The sequence below is a fragment of the Dryas octopetala genome, chromosome 3 (assembly GCF_963921425.1).
Source record: "Dryas octopetala chromosome 3, drDryOcto1.1, whole genome shotgun sequence".
In the NCBI taxonomy this organism is placed as follows: domain Eukaryota; kingdom Viridiplantae; phylum Streptophyta; class Magnoliopsida; order Rosales; family Rosaceae; genus Dryas; species Dryas octopetala.
In genome coordinates this window covers 15535844-15558800 of record NC_141368.1, presented here as the reverse complement: position 1 = coordinate 15558800, position 22957 = coordinate 15535844, and the positions used below count along the sequence as shown (strand labels likewise).

General features: G+C 34.1%; 2 protein-coding genes across 7 annotated transcripts; one reads left to right on the top strand and one right to left on the bottom strand.

Moving 5' to 3' along the window:
* Positions 1-716: 716 nt before the first annotated feature.
* On the bottom strand, positions 717-21938 carry LOC147291311 (uncharacterized). Its single transcript, XM_086235919.1, has 8 exons — positions 21555-21938; positions 20086-20217; positions 18395-18901; positions 18151-18300; positions 13815-13886; positions 3039-3086; positions 2493-2920; positions 717-1504 (listed from the first exon to the last, which is right to left on the bottom strand). The coding sequence occupies exons 1-8, from the start codon at positions 21868-21870 to the stop codon at positions 881-883; spliced, it is 2277 nt and encodes a 758-aa protein (XP_086092045.1). The 5' UTR covers positions 21871-21938; the 3' UTR covers positions 717-880.
* LOC147291312 (putative LL-diaminopimelate aminotransferase, chloroplastic) lies at positions 7326-12571 on the top strand. Of its 6 annotated transcripts, none has more exons than XM_086237972.1 (13): positions 7326-7732; positions 8373-8454; positions 8561-8629; positions 8824-8994; positions 9088-9153; positions 9321-9408; positions 9803-9919; positions 10531-10593; positions 11005-11109; positions 11224-11274; positions 11496-11816; positions 11918-12124; positions 12206-12571. In XM_086237972.1, the coding sequence occupies exons 7-13, from the start codon at positions 9821-9823 to the stop codon at positions 12362-12364; spliced, it is 1005 nt and encodes a 334-aa protein (XP_086094098.1). In that variant the 5' UTR covers positions 7326-7732; positions 8373-8454; positions 8561-8629; positions 8824-8994; positions 9088-9153; positions 9321-9408; positions 9803-9820; the 3' UTR covers positions 12365-12571. The 6 variants fall into 6 exon arrangements, with proteins under 6 accessions (XP_086094098.1, XP_086094094.1, XP_086094096.1 ...); XM_086237968.1 differs by having other exon boundaries at positions 11221-11274; XM_086237970.1 differs by having other exon boundaries at positions 9777-9919; positions 11221-11274.
* Positions 21939-22957: the final 1019 nt, after the last annotated feature.

The window sequence follows — 22957 nt, the reverse complement described above, 5'->3', positions numbered from 1 at the left end:
TTTATTTTTTGTTTATTTTGTAAATTTTGATGCAAGATTTTAGCATATGCCCTAATCTGCTAAGGTCAATAGATTTCACTCGCCGTCTTATGACCTAGGTTAACCCAAAATTTTAGAAATCTTAGCCTATGTGCAATGTATCCTTCAATTGCTTTTCCTACTCCCTTAATTTTCGTTCCCCTGAACTTTCCAATTTTACCTTCAATTCAGAACCCTCCCCTTCTCTCTGCCCTCACTCCCACCCACCCCCCCAGCCAGCAGGCGACTCCTCCCCTCTCTCTCTCTCTCTCTCTCTCTCTCTCTCAACTTAAGCATTTAAAATATGGTGGATTTTAATTATTCAATGAAAATGTTTCATTTCATATTGAATCTCTAAATCACTGCTTAACAAAAAGTTTTAAAACTCTCAATCTGTTTTAAAAATTTGATGCAAACAATTTAAACTAAACAATTAAATTCAAATGCACATTATTAAATGGAACCTCAATCTTCTACATTTTAAGAAGCTAATAACAATGATAATTGGTGGACAATTCAGTTAGAAGGGCCGTAGAGTTTGCCGGTTAGAAGGGCTGTAGAGTTTGCCGTCTGCATCCAAGTTCAATCCCATCTCTCTTTAAATCTAAAAAATAAAAAAAAAAATAAAAAGCTAATAACAATCATACCAAATACTGTTAAACAGGTGTACAACATCGTACCGACTCAAAAGTTTTTTTTTTTTTTGTCCCTCTAATTGATCCAATTATATCTTCGAAAGAGTAAATAAATGGAAATTGAACATTGGGTTTGTATTGCACGACAGCACGACCCAAAATAAATCTCAAATTGTACAGTCTGTATTTTACATACAAGCTTTAGAAGTTGCAGAATAAAGAACACATCACTTAGCATCAGGAATGTATACCCACGGCTTTACTTTCTTATCGATTATTCCCCCTCCATAAGTAGAAATGAAAATCTCAACAAGAAGGGGAAATTGCAACCAAACAAATAAGGTGACCGGAACACTAGCAAGGAAAATGGTTGGAATAACAATCCATGTTTTTCCATGAAACATTATCAAAAGGGCAGAGCAAAAGGCAACAGTCATGCAGGCAATAGAGATAAAAAGGGTGGAAAGGCCAATTATCATCTTTGTTGGTAAGGATTTGAGGAAATCATTTTCTGCATAACGTGAAGTGAGGATTCCCAAAAACATCAATACCGAAGTTGTGGAAGAAAAGAGCGCTATAGCATCTGAAGCTATAAAAATTGAGAGCAAGTTTTTATGTAAGAATATGGGAAAGCCATGATCATCGTTTCCACCAGGAATTGTGAATGCTGCAGCAAACATGGTGGTAATAATGAGAGCACCTACAACTGTACAAGAAGTTGCCATCTCTTTCATCCATTTTTCTCCCTCCTTCACCAATTCTTTGTGGCTCTCGGTAAATACATCACGCGGTGTTATACCATCTGAATTTATAAAATCACCATACATGCGAGGTAAAATAGTCTCCACCTCCTGCATTTCATTAAACCAAAACTTATACGTCAATGTGACAAGGAAGTAACTAACTCTACCCTTCAACTTTGTATTTTCAGAGGCCATGGAATCCAAACTATTAGACGATATGGGAAAAGAAGGTTTCTGAATGCTGACCAAAAAGTAAATAATTACAAAAATACCTTAATCAGGATTTCCATACTATTAGGCAAGTCTGCATAATTGTAATTGTTTAAGCTTAGTTTGAATACTATTGGTGTTACCGTTCCACCGTTCGTCAATTCGCAAAAGGATTAAGGATTTGCAATTGTTATTATTATTTCTTTTTTTGAGAAAGCAATTGCTATTATTATATACTAGTCTCTTAATTGGCACATGACAATTGATCTTTCTAAACAAGTAGTTAATTTGTTGATAAATAATTTATTAAAAAGTTTGAATGATAAATATGTTCATTTTGTACAAATAAAGTTCACGTTATGTTTTTTTTTTTTTGTACAAAACAATTCATGGAAAAAAATATAATGTGGACTTTATTTGTATAAAGTGGAATTATTTATCATTCCAACTTTTTAAGTGGATTTTTTTGTATAAAAGACTCAAAAATGGACTTTTTAGTAATTTACCCTATTTATTTTGTATTACTTGCCTATTTTAATAACAAGGGTTGAAGAATGATTTGATCTAGGGATTGTGTTTAATCACACAAGTGGTACAAGAGCTTAGTTCATTGATTGTGGTGTCCATCTTGTGCCGATTAAGATGGAAGAATCATTTACCAACCAAATTCATAGAAGGCTTTAAGAAGTATTTAGAATATATCCAAGTGCCAGTGAGTATAAGAAGATGGTATGTTTGGAATATTTCAGCTATAGGATAAAGGGTAGCAGAGTTTCCATTGGATGAGAATTAACCTTGTGCTTGGAAGATAGAGAATATAGAGAAAGTAGCATATGAGATAAAAAAAAAAAAAAAAAGTAATTCAAAAATAGAGTGAGAATATGACCTTAAACCATTGTAGTTCTCTTTGCATTTGCAAAGCTGCACCTGGAATACGATTAAGCTGTGCAGATGGCGACAACATCCCTGCTATATGTAGCGAAGTATTGAATTTCTCATCAGTAAAAGATGAAATCATATTTTTATTACAGAGTCCATATATAAGGTTATAAACTTTTTCTTGACGACATTCAATGGCGTACTGAAATGCGTTCCTTCGCTGAACATTAGTGTATGGAATGAGATCTGGATTTGCTTTAAATGCAGAAATAATAATCTCATAAATCCCTTCTTTAACAGCATTGAAGATCGCTGGAGATAAACCTTTTTCATGTATTTCGTTCCATGTCACATATTTAATCTCTTCGCACACGAGATCTAGAAACTTTTGAAACTGGACATGGGTCACTTTCATTTTGTATATTTGTTTGATTCCTAGATTGACATTGAAAACAATATTATATAACTACAATTTAAAATAACTGATAGTTAATATAGAATAAACCAAAAAAGGAAAAAGAAAAACAACAATAATAATGTGAATGTAGCGTACCCAAAAGCTCAAGGAGATTCGAAACAAGTCCTTGCAAGAATCTTGGCACTGTGTGAAAATCCAAAATAATATGTTGGTAAAAGTTCTTAATATGTTAAGTATATATATGGAATAGCAAAAGGGAAAAAAATGCTAACTTGTTTACATAACTCTTTTCTTAATTTATTTTTTCCTTGATTAGATTGCAATTATTGTCATTTCCATAAATATGAGCTCGGCTTTCATAGGCAATAGTTATGATATCCTCCTTGTTAGGATTTTATTGCCCTTACAGTTTTGTTAGTGTTGATTAATATACAAAGAAAAGTCAAAACTCAAGACAGCGTACAATTGATATTAATTTAATAACAGTTAAAAATGAGTTAGTGAGCCTATTTGTTTTAAGTAGGCCCACTAACTCCTAACCCGTCCACATTATGTTTGGACCTCTGGGTTTAAAATAAGGGGGAGACTATTCAGACCATCCAAAAGGACTGAGTTGACCACCCTCTCATTTTTTTTTGTCCTTTTTTTTTCCTATTTTGCCCCTGAATTTAAAAAAAAAAAAAAACTAATTTGTTCAGATTTTGGCCGGCCACCCATCCCACCGCCGGCGCGACCCCACCCCTCCCTACTGCCGGTTGACCCCACCCCTCCCTATTGCCAGTTGACCCCACCCCTCCCCATTGCTGGTCGATCCCACCTCTCCCCATCGACGGTGCGACCCCACCCACCCTCGATCTCCCTTCTCCCTCTCTTCCCTTTCTCTGCCTTCCTCCTTCTCTCATCTCCCTCTCTGCCTCCCTCCCTCACCGGACCACCATGGGTGGCTGGTGCGACCCCCGATCTGGAGGTCTATGGGGTCGCACTAGCCACCCATGGTGGTCCGGTGAAGGAGGGAGGCAGAGAGAAGGAAGAGAGGGAGGGAGGCAGAGAGACAGAAGGGAAAGGGAGAAGGGAGATCGGGGGTGGGGTGGGGTTGCGTTGGCGGTGGGGATGGGTGGCCGGCCAAATTGGAAAAATGAGTTTTTTTTTTTTTTAATGCAGGGGCAAAAAAATGAAAGGGTGGTCAACTCAGTCCTTTTGGGTGGTCTGAATAGTCCCCCCCTTAAAATAATTTTTTCCACTTTTGCCCTAATATGTGTAACAGTTCCTGCCATTCATTTGAATCATTTGATTATCACCTATTGTTCAAAGCAGCTCATGTCTCTCACTCTTTTTCTCTCTCTCTCTCTCTCTCTCTCTCTCTCTATGTGTCAATGTCTCTGTGTAATATTGTTTTTCGTCTCTCTCCTCATCATTCTTTCATTTTGTCGTTCTCTCTCCCAGTGATCTCTGTCCCCGGCGATCTCTCCTTTCTACGATCTCTCTCTGGTAATTTCTCTTTCTAGCGTTTTATCTCCAGTGTGGATCTGATTAGGTTAACTTAATTAGGTTTTATTCATTTGTAGGTTTTATAAGTTATGTATAATGTTAGTGAATTGGCCTAGTTTGGTTGAATTAGTGTATAAAAATTCAATTTATTTTGAGAATTCATGTTTAAAGTTAGATATGTGGTTTTAGAATCTATAATATATCTGCAATCTTTTCAATGTAGTGTTAAATTTTGTTAAAATTGTTTACAATTTTGTAATTATTTATTTGTTTGAGTATAGAACTAATATGCCTCTAAATTGTTCTCATTTTGCATTTGTGTAATTGTGAAAAGGTAATCTGCCTGTGGATGTGCAGCAGGAGACTCTACTTCATTTGAGTGACACTAATTTGAACCAATGTTTGTTGATATATATGATTGTTACTAACACTAATTTGTACAAAATAACTTATAGAAACTAGCAGAAACTGAAGCATTTAGACATGTGCATTCAAATGGTCTTTCTAACTAGTTTCTATGCTTATTTGCCACTGTAAATACATGTAAAACTCTAAAAATTCATTCTCAATGTCCTTTTAAGAGATGATAGGTTGCCATTGTCAGACAGTAACAAATACCATGTCTTAAAAAAACTGCTGCAAAAGTCAACATTGGCATTCAAAAATGGTCTTTCTAACTAGTTTCTATGTTTTTTTGCCACCATAAACACATGCAAAACTCTAAAAATTCATTTCTTAATAATATTTTAAAAGATTATATGTTGCAACTGTCAAACAGTAACAACCATAACTTGCTACTTAGCAATCAATTTCTTTTGGTAGCCATTGTATATGGACTTTCTAGCTAATTTCTATATCTTTTTTAGCCACTTTATATGCATATTTGCCACTTCCAATCTGCTTTTCAAGCCCGGCCATGTCACTACCCATGTACTTTATAGCAATAACCTACATGTTTCTTAGCTACTACCTGCATAATACAATGGTGAATTTCTTACTAATAAACTATTGAATGGTACGTATACTATATAATTAAACTATTGTTGTCCATATAGAATTGAAAATATAAGTGAGGCTTTGGTTGTTACTGTTTGTTAGTAACAATATTTTCCTGTAATTTTCATGTTCTTATAGGCTAAGAAATCTCACTTATTTTGATTTTTTTTTATTTTATATGTTGAATGGTTGAAAGTGTTAGGGTTGCTGTCAATTCTTAACTTAGAATTGAAAATGTAAGTAAGGCTCTGGTTGTTATTGTTCGTCAGTAACAACCTGTTATTGCTACTGTTTGACAGTAACAACTTGTTATTGCTACCGTTTGACAATAACAGCTTTTCACTTTGATTTTTATGTTCCTAGGGTATGAAATCTCATTTATTTTGATTTTTTCAAGCTGAATAGTTGAATATGTAAGGTTTGTTGTCAATTCTTGACTTAAACCTTGGGATTGATGTAGCTCGACCTAAGAATGAGATCGATCTTCCTATCTCAACATAAATATATACTTGACTTGTTGTCTAACACAAGAATGCTTAGTTTTAAGCTAGTATACTCCATTGAGTAGAATCACAATTTGTTTAAATGTTTGGATTCATCTATCATAGGCCTAGCTTTTAGGGAGGATTAAACTTATCTCATACAAGACTTGTGACACAACAAATTCGTGAAAGGGAAAATAAACGTTAACCCTAAATTGATAATCTGGAGTCCACTAAGAAATTGAGAGAATTCTCAAAGAGTTCATTGATAAAAATACTAAATAATCCTCGATTACAAAGTAAGCTATGCCTTTATATATATAAGCTTCAAACCCTAATCCTACTAAGAAACATAAAAAGGAAATCCTTAATAACAAATTAAGCAAACCAATATCAATCCTAATTGGAAAAGGAAACAAAAAAATTAGAAATATCTTAAAAACTACTAAAACTATAAAAATCTTATTTGACCAGGAAAACAATCTTATTCGGCCAAAAATTGAACGATCTCATAGTAAAACTATGAGTCTTGTAAATCTCGTCGTTTCCCTTGAATCAATATATTATGGGCCCAAATCGGACATTTCTACACCAAGTTACGTCATCCCGAAATATATAGAAAAACAACCTTTGATCGTTTCAGCAATGCGCAACGACCTTTTTGTGCTAGAATTTCTAACTTTGGACTTTTGTTTCTAACTTTGAATCGACTTAATTTCTTTAACTTTTTGTGTACGAATTGACTCATCTCTTGTCCTACATCAACTTGTTATTGTATATGCAGTAAATGTGGCAAGCCATTTTATGCATGCTCCATGTAATATGGATACTATGGAGCTTATCTTGAAGTATTTGAAATCTGTTCCAAGTAAGGGTTTTTTGCTTACTAAACATGGTTATCTTGCTGTTGAGGGCTATACAAATGTAGATTGGGCAGGTTCAGCTAACAATAGGAGGTTTGCTACCTTTGGAAACTTCACATTTTTAGGTGGAAAGTTTGTTACTTGGGGGAGTAAGAAGGAACTGGTTGTAGCAAGATCTCACTACAACAAAATTGTCAATAGATATCACCAATTTTATATCAGATTTGAAGTTGACTGATATTGTAAAAATTATAATATCAGATAATTTTTTAGCTGATTTCTAAACTCTATTAGAAATCACATGGTTTTTATCAACTGATATATAATGTTTTTCTTTTTTCTAAGAATTTATAAAGACGTCAGTTTAAACTGTCAACTAATATGTTAAGTTTACATTTTTTAATTTTTTTTCCCATCCACCCAAACACCTGATATAAATTTTTTTTACTTTTTCTTATATATTTTTATCATATCACTGTAACATGTCAACTGATATCTTAAGATCAATTGACCTAATTTTTGTATTTCCGCATCTAGTGTTAATTTAAACAACCCAAATCTTTTTTTATATTCTCTCTCCTCTCACCCGCATATCTCTCTCTCTCTATTCTCTCGCCTCTTTCCTCTCTCTCTTGCGCCGATCATCTTCCTCAGAAAATTCGTCGTCGTTGTCGTCCGAAGGCCAACGACGACGGGAGTACCACCAAAAGGCTCGATCGTCTTCTTCTACTCTCCATCCTCGTGTCTCTGTCCATCCCAAACAACCGCTGATCATGGCGAATCGAAGCTACAGGGCCGATGTCCACTCCTGCGGCAATCCATCGATCCCGGCGAAGTTGAGATGCCAGGCCTTGTGGGTTTTGAAGCTGTCGTCGTTCTGAACATGTTGGTGGCCTCCGATTGTTCATCGGACCACTGTACAAGGCGAATCGACGCCAAGAAGCCAGCGGCGGCTTCGACGCGATTTTGACGGTTCCGGCGGCCAATTCCATTGAGTCAGGTATCGATTTCAATCTTCTCTTCATCCTCTACATGTTTGTTGGCTCCGTTTTGCTAAATTGTTAATAGAATCGAAAAGCCCAATTTGGATTTGAGAATGAATATGTGTGTGCGTGTTCCCGATGCACTCAAATTTTACAGACACTTCTTTGAGGAAATAATTAAATGTGCTCTGGTTTGCCCTCTAAATGGACATTTTGAATTGATATTAACTAGGCCTAACAATTTGTTGAACAATGGAAGACAGTAAAACAATGCTCGATCTATACATATGTGTTCATGCACATGCCACATAATAGATAGTATTAAGACGTATTACCCCTATATAAGGGGCTAGGGAGGCTCCCTGTACGGCCCTATTTCTACATCATCTAACCTTCTCATAATAACTAGAAGAAGTCACATTATTCTTGCATCTGTTCAATGTATTATCTGCTTAAAAAACTAACTTCGTCACTTGATTTGCTGAGCAAATGATAAGTTCTGTTCTGTACTTTATAATTCAAAAGAAGCTCCTATATGCTTATTTTCTTAGTTCTCTGTTGTATGATTCCTGTAAAGTTCTGTTCTGTAATTTATAATTCAAAAGAAGCTCCTATATGCTTATTTTCTTAGTTCTCTGTTGGATGATTCCTGTACAGGGCTGACATTTGGTCATTTGGTATAACGGCATTGGAGTTGGCCCATGGTCATGCACCATTTTCAAAATACCCTCCAATGAAGGTACTTAATTCTGTTACAAGGGTGTTTAACTAGAATGTATACAAATACATGGTAGTGCTTTATTAAAACCTCTGACATATCAAACTCTCTTTGTATGTTCTCATAGGTTCTCCTCATGACCATACAGAATGCCCCTCCGAGACAGGATTATGATCGTGATAAGAAGTTCTCTAAGGTATTGGTTTTCTTTCTAGATGGACAATTATATTGACGCATATATGTGTTTAATGTATGTAAAGCATATATTAGTGCATTGTGTATCATTAATTGGTATGTAAGTGGTCAAAGGCTTCAACTGTAGTTGCTTCTTTATATTGTATTTCGCTTAGGGAATAATATTCTAATTAGAGTATTTCCAGTCGTGATCAGTCTTTTAAAGAGATGGTTGCAATGTGCCTGGTAAAAGATCAAACAAAGAGGCCAACAGCAGAGAAATTGTTAAAACACTCCTTTTTCAAGCATGCAAAACCTCTAGAGCTTTGTGTAAAGAAATTGTTTGCAGACTTGCCACCACTTTGGAATCGTGTAAAGGCCCTCCAGGTTAGCTGTCATACTGTTTTTATATCGCTTCCTTTCTTCCACACGTGTTGGTATACTAAATTTATGAAATGCTAAGATATTACGATATTGCAGATTAAAGATGCAGCACAACTGGCGTCGAAGAAAATGCCTTCAGCAGAGCAAGAGGCAATATCACAGGTATGAGACGTCTCTTGAAGCTGTTATTTTTTACATAATCTTGAGTTAAACATGGTCAAAGGATCTTACATTCAGAGCTCAGTCATGTAAACTTGATAGCTAATTTGTGTTTTACAATTTCTTTTTCTCTAATTTTTAGTGGTGTCATCTTGTATTCCCTTGATCAGAGTGAGTACCATAGAGGAGTTAGTGCTTGGCACTTTGACATTGAGGATTTAAAAGCTCAAGCATCCCTGGCACTTTGATCATACTCTTGTAAGTGCTTAATATCAATCATACTCTTGAGGAGTTAGTGCTTGGCACTTTGACACTTCTTATGAGTGAAACTGTTTTGTCTTATGAGTGAAACTGATTTGGATCCAAAGTTTCTTTACTGTATTTCATGTGCAGCAATTTTGGTTTATTATTAAATAAAATAGCCTAAAGTTGTAAATTTTCATTATAATAGAAAGTATAGCACCACCTTTACGTACATGTTCCAACCACAAATTAAAGGCCGTCTCCTCTCCTCCTTTACATGTAGAAGTTAAAGCAAACTATATTTTCTTTCCTTGTGTGTATTGTTGTGATTTTGTTTTAAATCTTGGACCATTTGTTCAGTATATTAGCTAATAATATTAAAGACCATTGCATATGGTCTCTTAACCAGATATTCAAGCGCGAGTTTATGCATGCTCAGAAGTACCCACATGAAAGGATAATAAGACTTGGTATCGGTGATACTACAGAACCTATACCAGACATAATCACATTTGCTATGGCTAAGGTAATTTAGTGGCTCCCAGATTATTGTATATAATGTTTTTTTTGGCCGTGTAAAATCTGAAAATAAAATCCATTCAAACTGCAGCAACCCTTTTACCACTTGAGCCAATGCCTGAGGGATTGACTTGATTACAAATTATAAGCAATAATATGCTGGTTGTGTTTGATATTACTTTTTCCATAATAAAGTTCATTGTTGGTTTTCTTATTTAGTTCAACTGTCCTTTTATTTATCATTTCCTCTATAATCCAATATTTGGGACAGTCGTGACAAGTGCATGTCTTCATCCCCTCAGTCTTCTTTTTATAACCTGCTAGTAAAAGTGTAGAAATATAAAACTCATTGCTATACGCAAGCCTTGACTTGCATGATCAGAGAAAATTAGTGAGAGCATGTAGCACAGCAATATTTTCGATTGCTTGATTTTAATTTTACCTTTCTGTTCAATTTTCTTTTTGATGGAGTTGAAAGAAGCAGAGAGAACACAAACTTAACATTTTCTTATGCTTGATATGTGTGTATATATATATATATATGCTAAATTGTAAAGAGCTATTTTTTCTTAGTTTCTAGTCTGATGAATATTAAGCTCTTATATTATGTTCTTACAGCAAGCATATGCTTTATCAACAGCTCAAGGTTACAGAGGGTATGGAGCTGAGCAAGGCCATACGGTAGGATGTAATCTTTTGGTGTTTATTCTGATTTTTCTTTTTTATTTTTGCTTCTTGATTGATAGAAGAAATTATAATTTCTCCTAAACCAAATCAACCGTATTGGTGCATAGCCTGGTTGTCACCATCATTCATGTCATTGATTTTGAACCTGAACTTACCTTCCCCATAAGTAAGCATATCATTTATTTATTAAGTCAAATTATGAAGCATGTGTGAACCAAAAAAAAGCCTATTGCAATATGTTGATGACAGAATTATTATCAGTGGTAAATCAAAGGAATCAAAAAAGTACAATCATCAGACATGATGAGGAGTAGATATTTTCATCCTTCTTTGAGATACTATGAACTACATTGTTGTACTTTCTTTTCTCCTTTAGTGACTAAAATTTAGTAAGTTTTGGTGCAGGAATTACGGATGGAAATTGCAGAAACATTCTACAAGAATATGGGCATAGAGGGCAATGAGATTTTTGTATCAGATGGTGCACAATGTGACATTTCTCGCCTTCAGGTAAGAAAAACTTGATGTGTAGCAAATCTAATTGGATAAGAGTGAAGACCTGTTATTATTTAGGTTCGAAGGCAAAATATCTGGTATGAGTTCTGACTTTTGCCCCCTTAGCAGATGCTTCTGGGATCCAATGTGACAGTGGCTGTGCAAGACCCTTCTTTTCCGGTAAATATAAAACAAATCTGATCTTAACCTAATATTGCTCCTTTAAAATTCTAAATCAAGATGAGACATAATGAAAATGATTCATTGTCATCTCACTGTCAATATTATTTTCCTTTTCCGTTATAACTATGCTCCAATGACTATTGTTATTGGATAGTAAAGTAAGGCTACATTGAACGTTTTTGCTGGATACCTTATTGATGTACTATGTTTTGGGATAGGCATACATAGATTCTAGTGTCATTGCTGGTCGAGCAGGCAAGTTTCAAGAGCGTACCGGGAAGTATAAGAACATTGAGTACATGAACTGTAGGCCTGAGAATAATTTTTTTCTGGACTTAATAACTGCTTCAAGGGCAGATATCATATTTTTCTGCTCTCCAAACAATCCAACTGGCAATGCTGCATCACAGCAGCAACTAAAGCAACTGGTGGAGTTTGCAAAAGCAAATGGATCAATAATAGTTTATGACTCCTCATATGCTGCTTATATATCAGATGAAAGCCCAAGATCAATCTATGAAATTCCTGGGGCCAGAGAGGTTTCTCAGTTCTCACCACCATATATCATTTTGTGTTTGACAACAGCAAATCCACAACCTGATTCTTACTGGAAGTTGCTTTTGGCCAATTTTGTGTACAGGTTGCAATTGAAATTTCATCCTTCTCCAAATTTGCTGGGTTCACAGGGGTCCGCCTTGGTTGGACGGTTGTCCCTGAAGAGTTGTTGTATGCAAATGGATTTCCAGTCATAAAGGATTATAACCGCATAGTGTGTACCTGCTTCAATGGTGCATCAAATATTGCTCAGGCTGGAGGACTAGCATGCCTTTCTGCAGAAGGTTACCAGGTTAGAATTTACATCCCATTTCTGTTCCAAGTTAGTCATTGCAAGGTCTATCTTTCAAGTAAAAAAATTTTACATTTTCAGGCTATAACCACTATGGTTGACTACTACAAGGAGAATGCAAACATAATTGTTGACACATTCAGATCACTTGGGTTGCATTATGCTTTTGCAGGTCTAGTGTTCATGAGAAGAGCTTATGTATATTTAGTCTCAATCAACACAACTTTAAGATGTGAATGATTCTACTCCACTAGCTAGATGAAGTTGTCAGCTTTTGTATCTTCAAATTAGTACCATCAGTCATACCTTAGTAATTCTTTATGTATTTCCTTAACTATAGAACTACTTGTTGGATATTATATTGTAATCCCTTTTTGGGTACTTTGAATGTTATTGGTGCTTAAAATATGAAATATATGGGAATGAAAGATTTTATACTTGCACAAATTTCAGGCCATTTCAAAATACAGGCACAATTGTATATTTAATTCATTGATATGCTTTTTAGGTGAAAAAAAAACTAATATATATCATACATTCCAAATCAGTTTTGGTCTAAAAACTGAAATGTTATGTCATTTTGATATCAGATTTTCTCTCAGACCTGATATATAAACAATATTTAGATATCAGAGTATGTTCCATATCTGATATTGATATCGAGATTACATATCAGATTTTATCATATACCTGATATTGATACCAAGATTTTAAATCATATTCTACCTCAAACCTGATATTGATATCATGGTTTTATATCATATTATACCTCAAATACGATATGTATTGATCAGAACTATTGATATTCGAATTTTATAGATATCAGAAATAATATCAAAAATGATATATAAACAATGTTTACATATCAGTTTAAAACTGATATTTAAAATGTGAACATTAGATATCACGACGCGCTATATCAGACGACTACCCAAATAGATATCAGTCCACGACTGATATCTATCGACATTTTTGTTGTAGTGTCTAGTGCCAAAGCCAAATATAGAGGTATGGCTTTTGGTGTTTGTGAGTTGCTTTGGTTAATGAACTTATTAACTGACTTGGGTTATAAACAAAAAAGGATCATGAATTTACATTGTGAAAATAAGTCAACAATTGATATTACTCATAACCCTGTTCAGAATGATCGGACTAAGTATATTGAGATTGATAGACATTTTATCTCGAAGCAGGGATCATTAGCTTTCCTTTTGTGAAGTCCAAAGAGTAACTAGTGGATGTGCTTACTAAAGCAATAGCTAGCATGACGTTTCTTGACTCACTATAAGTTGGTCATGTGTGATATCTATGCATCAACCTCAGGGTGAGTCTTAGTGTGAGTCTAGGTTGTAAAATATTGTAGGTTGTAATTATTTTTCCTTATGTCATTAGGTATATATGTAACCATGTGTAAATATCACTTATGTAGATAATGAAATATCAAAAATTATTCTCCTAAAACGTTTTGGCAAAGATAAGATTTAGAAATGCAAAACAACAAACATGTCTTAATTCTAGTCTATGAAAGAAGAGTATATAGCATAGATATTCATTGGATTTTTACTCTCATAAAACATGCGCGCTATGATCAGTTATCATTTACAGATTAGTGTAAATATTTTCCAAAAGAAAAAATCGAAGGTGTAAAAATTAATTAACATACCTGAGGAAATGATATCTCTTTGATTACCTTGTTTATTTTCTAGAATTTGAACATTTCCATGAATATCATTGACGCCACCTGCAGGTTCTATGGGTATACCTATCAAGAAAAGAACACAATTAGCTGATTCAATACATTAATTAAACATTTTCTTTGAAGCAAGATCAATTTTAAAAGAGGAAATAAGAAAGTAACTTAAGCTAGCTAATTTGCTTGAATTGAAAGTAGGAAAATAGGGAGTTGGATACCTTCAGTTTTTTTTTTTTTCTTTTTTTTTTTGTTATGATACCTTGAGTTGTTCAAGAAATTTTATCCTTCCATTATAGTGCAATTCTTTATGTGACGTGTCTAGTATAAACCTACTTCACCCCATCAGAATGATTGATGCTTTTCTATTTCTCGTGGATGATAATATCACACTTAATCAATTAATCACATGCTTTTGTCAATAAAATATGGGAGAGAAAATATGGTGCTTTTGTTTAAGGTCGATCATGAGATTCTGGTGATTCTAGAAGAATTATAAAATGGAGCCTATAGCTCTTTATGTTCATAGATGAGTCTAACATAGTACATAAGTATATAAAATATTTATAAAATTTGAGGACCCTAAAATATATGTATATAAAATTTGGGTGTAATTTTTGGTTTGATGATTCTCCTTTATGGCTTACTCATGCTATGAACTCTGATTCCAATTATCATTAGAGCACAATATTCCTTTCCAAAAACAAAATAAAAAAATTTGAGGTCCCTCATCATTTCGGGGCCGAGATAATTGCCTACTTAAATTTTCTCCATTGGCCCTCATTAAAATAAAAATAAACTATTAGGCTTAATTGCAATTATATACCTCAACTTTGTGTCCATTTACGACTAGGTACACCATCTTCAAAAACTGGCGCTAAGGTATCCCTAGTACAAATAAGCGACGCTGAGATACCTCTGTTAGTTTTTTCATTAACAGCTCTGTTAAATGCCTACGTGGCGCTGACATGGCCCACATAGACTACAAAATGCTGACATGGCAGGGCATAATGGTAATTTTGTATCTTTTGTTTTGTACAAAAAAATTAATTAAAAAATCTTATATTTTAACAATTTTAAATTTAATAAAAAAAAAAATTAAAAAAACTGAAAAATGAAAAAAAAAAAAAAAAAAATCAACCCTCCCCTCCTCCACCACACACCCGCCACCTACCCCGTCCACCCCCCCCCCCCCCCAGGCCCCAACCCAGCCCCCTCCATCCCCCAACACCTGGCCACCAAACCAGCACCGGCAACCCACCTCCCTTCCCTAGCTCCGACCCACCCCTCCCACATCCCCCATCCCTCTCCCCGCTCCGACCTACCCCCTCCCCCCTCCCTCCCCTCGCTCCGACCCACCCATCCAACCCCCTCCCTCCCCCCCCCCCCCCCCGGCTCCAACCCACCTTGCCCCCTCCCTCCCTCCCCCTGTTCCGACCCACCCTATCCCTCCCCTCGCTCCGACCCACCCATCCAACCCCCTCCCTCCCCTCCCCCCCGTTCCGACCCACCCCCTCCCATCCATCTAGCCACACTTTTTTTTTTTTTTTTCATTTTTGCAGTTTTTTTTTGTTTTTTAATTAACTTTTTTGTCCAAAAAAAAGATACAAAATTACCATTATGCCCTGTCACGTCACTATTTTGCAGTCCATGTGGGCCATGTCAGCGCCACATAGGCGTTTAACGGAGCTGTTGACGGAAGAACTAACGGAGGTACTTTAGCGCCATTTATTCGTACTAGGGGTACCTTAATGCCAGTTTTTTAAGATGGTGTACCTAATTGTAAATGAACCCAAAGTTGGGGTATATAATTACAATTAGCCAAACTATTATTTTATCCTTTATTATTCTTTTATTTTATTAAATCATTTTTCTCTAACAAAAGCAACAAAATCTTCCCAAAAAAAAAAAAAAAAAAAACAAACAAACAAACAAGCAACATAATCTTTTTGTTTGCCAAAAATGTTCAACCGTGGTGGCCCAGCACTATGGACATTGACATTGCTGCAAACCATGAGGTTCCTCTGGCCAGGAGGCATCATGACACCCTTACGGTGGATCATCTCCCTTTGTTGCAGGTGGCGGGAGCACTATGGCTTTCTCAACAAAAAATGAAGGAGGTGCCATGCAGGTAGGGCTGCCTGTCAGTCTCTTCGGTTAGGTAATGGGTCTTACCAAAACCAAAACCAAAACAAATTCGGTATTTTTCAGTTTGGTAATTTTTTGTCAACTTCGATTACGGTAATTTTTGTATCTAGCTAATACTTTTCGATTTATTTTCAGTACATCTTTGGTTCATTTTCGGTTTAATCATAATAATACTAATTATATATCAATATAAATTGAAATTTAATTAAATTTGATGCATAACATATAATATTAGATAGATATATATTTAAACGAGTAGTATGGATAGTTTAGTATAGTACTAGTATTAATAGAAATAATATATATTAATATTAGTATTACAAAGAATATATACCAGTACAAGTAGTTTAATAATACATATTAGTATCTATCATATTTATTTAGTATGTATGTGTACCGACAAATATGAACACTATGTATGATATGTATATATATATATATGCATTACTTACCTAACAATAAGGTTTTTATTTTCCTAAAAATGATAACCTTTACTTTATTAGAGAATGACTATATATCTTAACCTACACTTTTAATAATATTAATATGATAACATCAAGGAGTAAAATTTCGATTTTGAGGAAATTTTCGATGGAAATTTCGATTAAAATTTTAATTTCGACAAAATTAGACAAAAACGATAGAAATTGCTATCAAAATATGAAAATTTTGAATGAAACTTTACCATAAATTTATTTAACATATTATCTAATACATTGATAAAAAACATTGAAGAAATCAAATTATATAATAGGTTTTATGTGATATAAAATGAATATAATATGTGTTAGAGGCAAATACTGTTAAATGAAATTAGTATATTCTTTATACTCTATAATCTATACACTAAATCTTAATATTAAACCCTATATACTCTAATACTCTTTATACTTTATATTGTTTAAGATATGGTATATGATATTAGGGTTTAGGCCCTTTAGGGTATTTTTAATTATTTTTTATATAGAAATATATTAGGGTTTAAAAACAACTAAACAAAACCCCAAAACAGTCAAATCAATCCCCAAATCCTTTTTTTTCTTTCCAATTGCCCAAAGGCCTCAAATCCCAATCAACCTTAAACTTTTTATTTTCTCTTTTTTCTTTTATTTTTTTTATTTTATTTTCCTTCCTTTTCTTTTCTTTTCTTTTTCTTTTTTTTTCTTTTTCTTTTCTTTTCTGTTTTTGTTTTCTTTACTTCCTTTTCCACTTTTCCCCCGTGACTTGACTCTCCAGCAGCTTGCTCATTTCTCTCAAGTCTAACCTCATCTTTCTCTCTCCCAGTCCGCCTCCCACTCCTCCTTCCCTGATCTCTTCTCTCTCCTCCCTCTTCCTCCCTCATCCTTCCTCCTTCCTCCTTCCCTCTCAGATTTCTTCTCTCCCCTGAGGCCGAATCTCTTCTCTCTGCGACTCCGCCGATCTCTTCCTCCTATCCCTTCGGCGACGGCTGGCGACGAGGCCAGCTTGTCTTTGCCTTTGGTCTCCGCCACCCCGGCTTGCCTTTGCCTTTGGTCTTGAAAATTTTGTCGAAATTTCGAGGTTTTCGGCGAAATTTTCCGAAATCAAAATGAAAATTATATGGTATTTTTATAAAATTTTCCCCTCCCAAAAAAACGAAATTTTAAATTTCAAAATTTTCCTCCCTGGATAACATTATATATATATTTATATTTTTTTTATATTTAGTTTATATGTATTTATCTTACTATCAGTCCGATTCAAGTGCGAACGTCCGCACTTGAAAATTTTCCTAACATAATAGTATTATATAAATATATATATAACTAAATTTCGATAATTGTTTCGATTTTTTCAGTAAATATTTCAATTTTCCGATAATAATCGATTCGATTTTTTTGGTAATCGGTCAGTTTACCAACTTTTTTCGATTTTCAAATTGTGAAAATCGATTTACAAAACCAAAAAATTTTGATCTTTAGTCGATTGGTTCGATAAAAACCAAACCAAAGGGCAGCCCTACATGCAGGGCGAGCCACTCGGTTGCCAAAAACTCATGTCATTTTTTTGTTTCTAGGTTTTTGTATATAGTGTTTCATTTTGTTTTCTTTCGGGTAAAATTGGATTAAAAAGTTACAGAAGATGAGGAGCAACTAGATAAATGTTGTATTAAATACAATATAATATTGACAAAGAATTAATAGGAAAATAAAGAGAATGCAATACCAACATTTATAGATCCATCGTTGCCAGAATTTGAGCGGCGTTCGACTTGGGAATCCAAAAGACACTTGACTCAATGCTAATATAGGGTATACCCCATTGTGGTCTTGAGAAATGATCAAAGGTGGGCACCGCCGAAGTAGATCCCATGCAATATCTATATATAGTAGAGAAAACAAGAATTATATATGCGGCAAAAAATTTGAAGCTCCAATTTTAATGAATAATGATAGTAGTATTTAAAATTTTACCGAATGTTTTGGAATAAAGTGAATGGCAAAAAAGTGCAGCACCATTACGGCCATTCTCAGGCATTAAATCTTCAAGTGGAGTGACAGAGTAGAGATAACGAACCATATCCCAATTGTTAAATGTAGAAGCTGAGACAACTGGAATCCTATTGCGACTATCAGCAATACTAAGTAAATTCTTGTTCTTTGTAACCATGCATTCACCCATTTTGGTGATTCCTATCATGGAAGCAATACCAAGAGCTGTCTTACCAAACGTCGTATCTTTTATTTCCAAGTCTTCCACTGACATCAACTGTACCAAATTTTGTACGATATGCACTTGGCCAGCAACTGTTGCGATGTGAAGAGCTGTCTGACCGGAATCTGGAAATCTTGCTGTTATTGCATTAGGATGTCTGGTAATAAACTCCCTTGCATAATTCCAATCACCACATCTCACAGCATGGAAGAAAGGTTGATACTCGCGGAAGTCATAGTTGGCATTATTCGGATGTACATCATGTACTGTCAAGTGTATTTTTCTTATTATACTAATGTTTAATTGAGCGTAAAAGATAAATAACTTAAAGACAAACCTCTACATTTACTCTACATTCAGGTAATTTTATTGGATGGAGGGAGAAGAAGATGAAAGTGTTAAATAATGATCATTATGATATGGCTTTCACAAAAAGGTGCATATATATGATGTGTGAAAGAGTACCATAACATTGATACACCAACACACACATAATCAAGAGATGTGTCATTTGAGTGATGAAGTGATATGATATGTCTATACAAGTAGTTGTCTCTTTGTTAGTTATGAGAAGTTGTGTTGGTTGGACCTTATAAATAGGAATCCAACCACACATAACTTTATATAGAATAACAAACATTTTATTTCTTCTTCATCTATCAAAGTTTCTCTCCCAATTAACTAAAGACACCACCCCATTGTGATAAACAGTCTTATAACGTTTATATATTGATCCAATTTCCTTCAGGAAGCTAGAGGGAGAAGTTCCCAAGCTATAGCAGGAGATCATTCGACCTTAATGTTTCCCTCTTTTTCTTTCTTTGGGTTTTCTTCTTCCTAATCCTAATGTGTTGTTTATTTGTTCTTCTTAAATCCTAATCCTACATGGTTCATACTTTCTTGCTAGCCTGAGGAAGAAGACCCAAGTCAGCTGGAAAAGAAGACACAAGCCAGCGACAGAAGAAGACCCAACCCAACGGGTTTCCTTTTTACTTATAAAAAAAAAAAAAAAAAAAAGACAAGACCAAATAACATTTTTGGTCCTTGCAGTTTCAGTCACTTTTTACTTTCCATCACATAGTTTCAATTTTTAAAATTTTGGTCATGTACTTCATAACAATCCCATCAAGTCCAAATAACATCTAGTTTGAAAACAAAAATTTGACATGGCACACACCTGTTTGGACATTGTTATCTTGAATAGACAAGGTTAATTAACAAATGTGTCACTTAGGGTTTTTGTCTTCAAAATAGACAAGGTTTAACATTTTTTAGTTAATTGTGATCTTTATGAAAGTACAAGATTAAGATTGTAGAAAATTGAAACCACATAACGAAAGTGAATAATAATTGAAACTATAGGGACAAAAATGTAATTTGAAAAAAATTTAATTCTTTAATTGTGATGAGCATATGTCAACTGAGATATATATAACTAACTAATATATACCAGCAGTGCGTTGTTCTTCCGTCTTGAAGTCTTCCTGTGTTCCTATCTCTGAGTCTTCCTCTGCTTGAATTTTCGAGCCTTCCACTGCTTGTTTCTCCACAATGGTTGAGGTGTGAAAAGATGTACTCTTTCCTGAAAACGTGGAATTAATAATTCTTACATACTCTTTTAATTAATTACCGTCATAAAGGATAAGAAATTTTGCAGCATTTGTACAAACTACAAATCTGGGTGATCTATTAGAAATCTAATATTTATAAGGGAAGGGATCATGGGACGACTAGTTTGACAAAGACTTTAAGATCTAAAGGCTTAAAAACAATGTTAAAACCTTTGTCAAACTAGTTGTCTCATGATCCCTTCCCATATATATATATATATATATATATATGCATACAGAGAGAGACCTTGGTTGTTTAGTAATCCTGACCTGAATTTCGCAGCCAAAGTATCCCAGACAATTTTGGCAGTGTTTTTGTCACGTATTGAAAATTTGTCAATTTGTTAGATGAAAATGTGAATTTATTATGCCTAAAATCTGTTATGCATAAAGAATTGTCTTAAAACATTATTAAAGAACTAATGTCCACTCTAACAAATTGACAAATTTTTCAATTTGCTCTTAATTATATATAAACAAACCCTAACTACATTGACTTCATTGAAACAAACATACCCAAACTATAGAGACGGAATTGGTCATTTTCCCTTTAATTATGACCAAATGTCTATTTCTGTCCTTATAATTTGACACTTTCTTCGCTTTCGTCTATATAGCTTAAATATTAACAATAATACCTTTGTATTTTTTAAGGTCTACAACTGCAGGGCAAAATCGATTTTTCGTGAAATTGATAAATGTAAACGTAACGAGCTCACTCGTGTAAGAGTAATTTTGTCTATGTACCATGCATCCATTAACCCCAACTACTAATTTGACAGAAAATCAACCTCGTATCGCGATGTATTTGTCTCTAAAACTACAAGGAATCATTAAGGGCCCGTTTGGTATTTTACTCAAATTTTTTTTTTTCAAAAATTAAGATTTTTTTTAAATGTGAATTTTGAAAATTAATTTTTAAAATTTGAAAATTTGTTTGGTGAATTTTGAAAATAATTTTTAAATTTAAAAAATGATGACAGTTAAAAAAAAATGTTTTATCATTTAAAAAAAAATGCATGTTTTTGAATTTTTTTTAAAAAATTATTTCTGAAAATGGTCTACCAAACACGTTTTCTTGATTAAAATTTAATTTTTTGTTTTCGAAAAAAAAAATTTTTTTTGAATAAAATACCGAACGGGGTCTAATTGTCACTACAGAAATAGTCATTTATTAGTCCCAATTAATTCCTTATTTTGATAGATCGAGAGAGATACCTAGCCCACCTGGGATGTTTGGTAGTGTCCTAAATCTAACAAAATAAGAGCTAGATACCTTTGACCCAAAAAAGAAAACAAAGCCAGATACCTGGGCTGTTTGGTGATTTGAATTCTGCTGCCAAAGTATCCCAAGCACTTTTGGCCGTGCTTTTGTAACGGATCAAAGAAAAAGTTTCAGGCTCGCAAGAAATCTGGATAGCATGCAAAGCCTTGGCGTTGTTCTTTCTCCAAGCCTTAAACTCTGCATCTTCTGGTTTCGGAGGAGATTCGCTGGTGGCTTCTACAACTTCCCAAAGATCATCAGCCATCAAGTAGGTTTTGACCTGTACACTCCAGTCCTCATAGTTATCTTCGTTCAGGACTTGAACAACAATCGCACCAGGGACCAATGTAGCACCTGCCATTCTAGCTCGATCTCTCAACTCATCATACAATTAAACAAACCAAATAAATAATGAACCAAACAAGTATAATTAAGTAATTAACCACTGACATTTAGTGTTCTGTGCTGCTCTTTTTATTAATTTATTATTCGTCCCTCCCTTTTGGACCCGGATTCTCTACCACTTTGGTTGGTACCAGACTTGTACCAGGCTTTTAATCTCAGCCTTCAAATATTCTTCTATGGCTAAGATCTTGCCACATCAACAAACCTTGCATTTCCCTTATCATATATACTTGAAAACAAACAAATTAAAGAAATACTGAACGAAACAAGTATAATTAACCACTCACAGTCAGATTGAATTGGAGATATATATATATATATATTATCTTGTAGTGGTTTTGCTGGTAATTGTTGTCGACATATATGATAAATTGCATATCGGCCTGCTTTAATTTATTCTTTTAATTACCAAAAGAAGTCAAAAGAAGTAAGGTTTCTTACTTTTACTTTTACTAAAGCATTTGTGTTTATTCTTCGCGGGTCCTTCTGCGTTCCTTTCTCAAAGTGGATTAATGTGACGCGATTGTGTCTAAATACTCCAGGATATAAATCATCAATTCAGATAATACCTTCCATTTTAACTCTCAAGTTCTGAGCTTCTATTTTGGACATCAGCCTAAAAAATTAGATTGGAATGAATAAAAATCTAAACAGCTATATGGCTTTAGTTGGAATGGCAGTTCAAAATTGAATCTACGCCTAATTTATTTATTTTTTTATTTGAGAAAATGTTGGTCTTTTGAGAAAACCACACTTCTCTTTTCTTAATTTCTTAAGGCTGTTTGGTATTCTATTTAAAATTTATTTATTTTTTTTAAATAAAAAAATAAGTTTTAGTCAATAAAACATTTTTGGTAAACCATTTTCAAAAATAATTTTTAGAAAAAAAATTAAAAAACATGCCTTTTTTAAAAAAGTGATAAAACATCGTTTTTTTTTTTTTTACACTTCTTTCTTAGCTGTTATCATTTTTTAAATTTAAAAATTATTTTAAAATTTCATACCCAACAAGTTTTCAAATTTTAAAAATTAATTTTGAAAAT

Bases quoted from the DNA above. Each gene is read 5' to 3' on its own strand.
- LOC147291312 (XM_086237968.1), top strand. From the start codon at position 9,821: ATGCATGCTCAGAAGTACCCACATGAAAGGATAATAAGACTTGGTATC. The intron at 9,920-10,530 runs GTAATTTAGTGG...ATGTTCTTACAG, and splicing joins TCACATTTGCTATGGCTAAG to CAAGCATATGCTTTATCAAC. The intron at 12,125-12,205 runs GTTAGAATTTAC...TTACATTTTCAG, and splicing joins TTTCTGCAGAAGGTTACCAG to GCTATAACCACTATGGTTGA.
- LOC147291311 (XM_086235919.1), bottom strand. From the start codon at position 21,870: ATGGCAGGTGCTACATTGGTCCCTGGTGCGATTGTTGTTCAAGTCCTG. The intron at 18,301-18,394 runs GTAAAATTTTAA...TACTATATATAG, and splicing joins ACTTTATTCCAAAACATTCG to ATATTGCATGGGATCTACTT. The intron at 3,087-13,814 runs GTAATCAAAGAG...ATTTTCACACAG, and splicing joins AATTCTAGAAAATAAACAAG to TGCCAAGATTCTTGCAAGGA.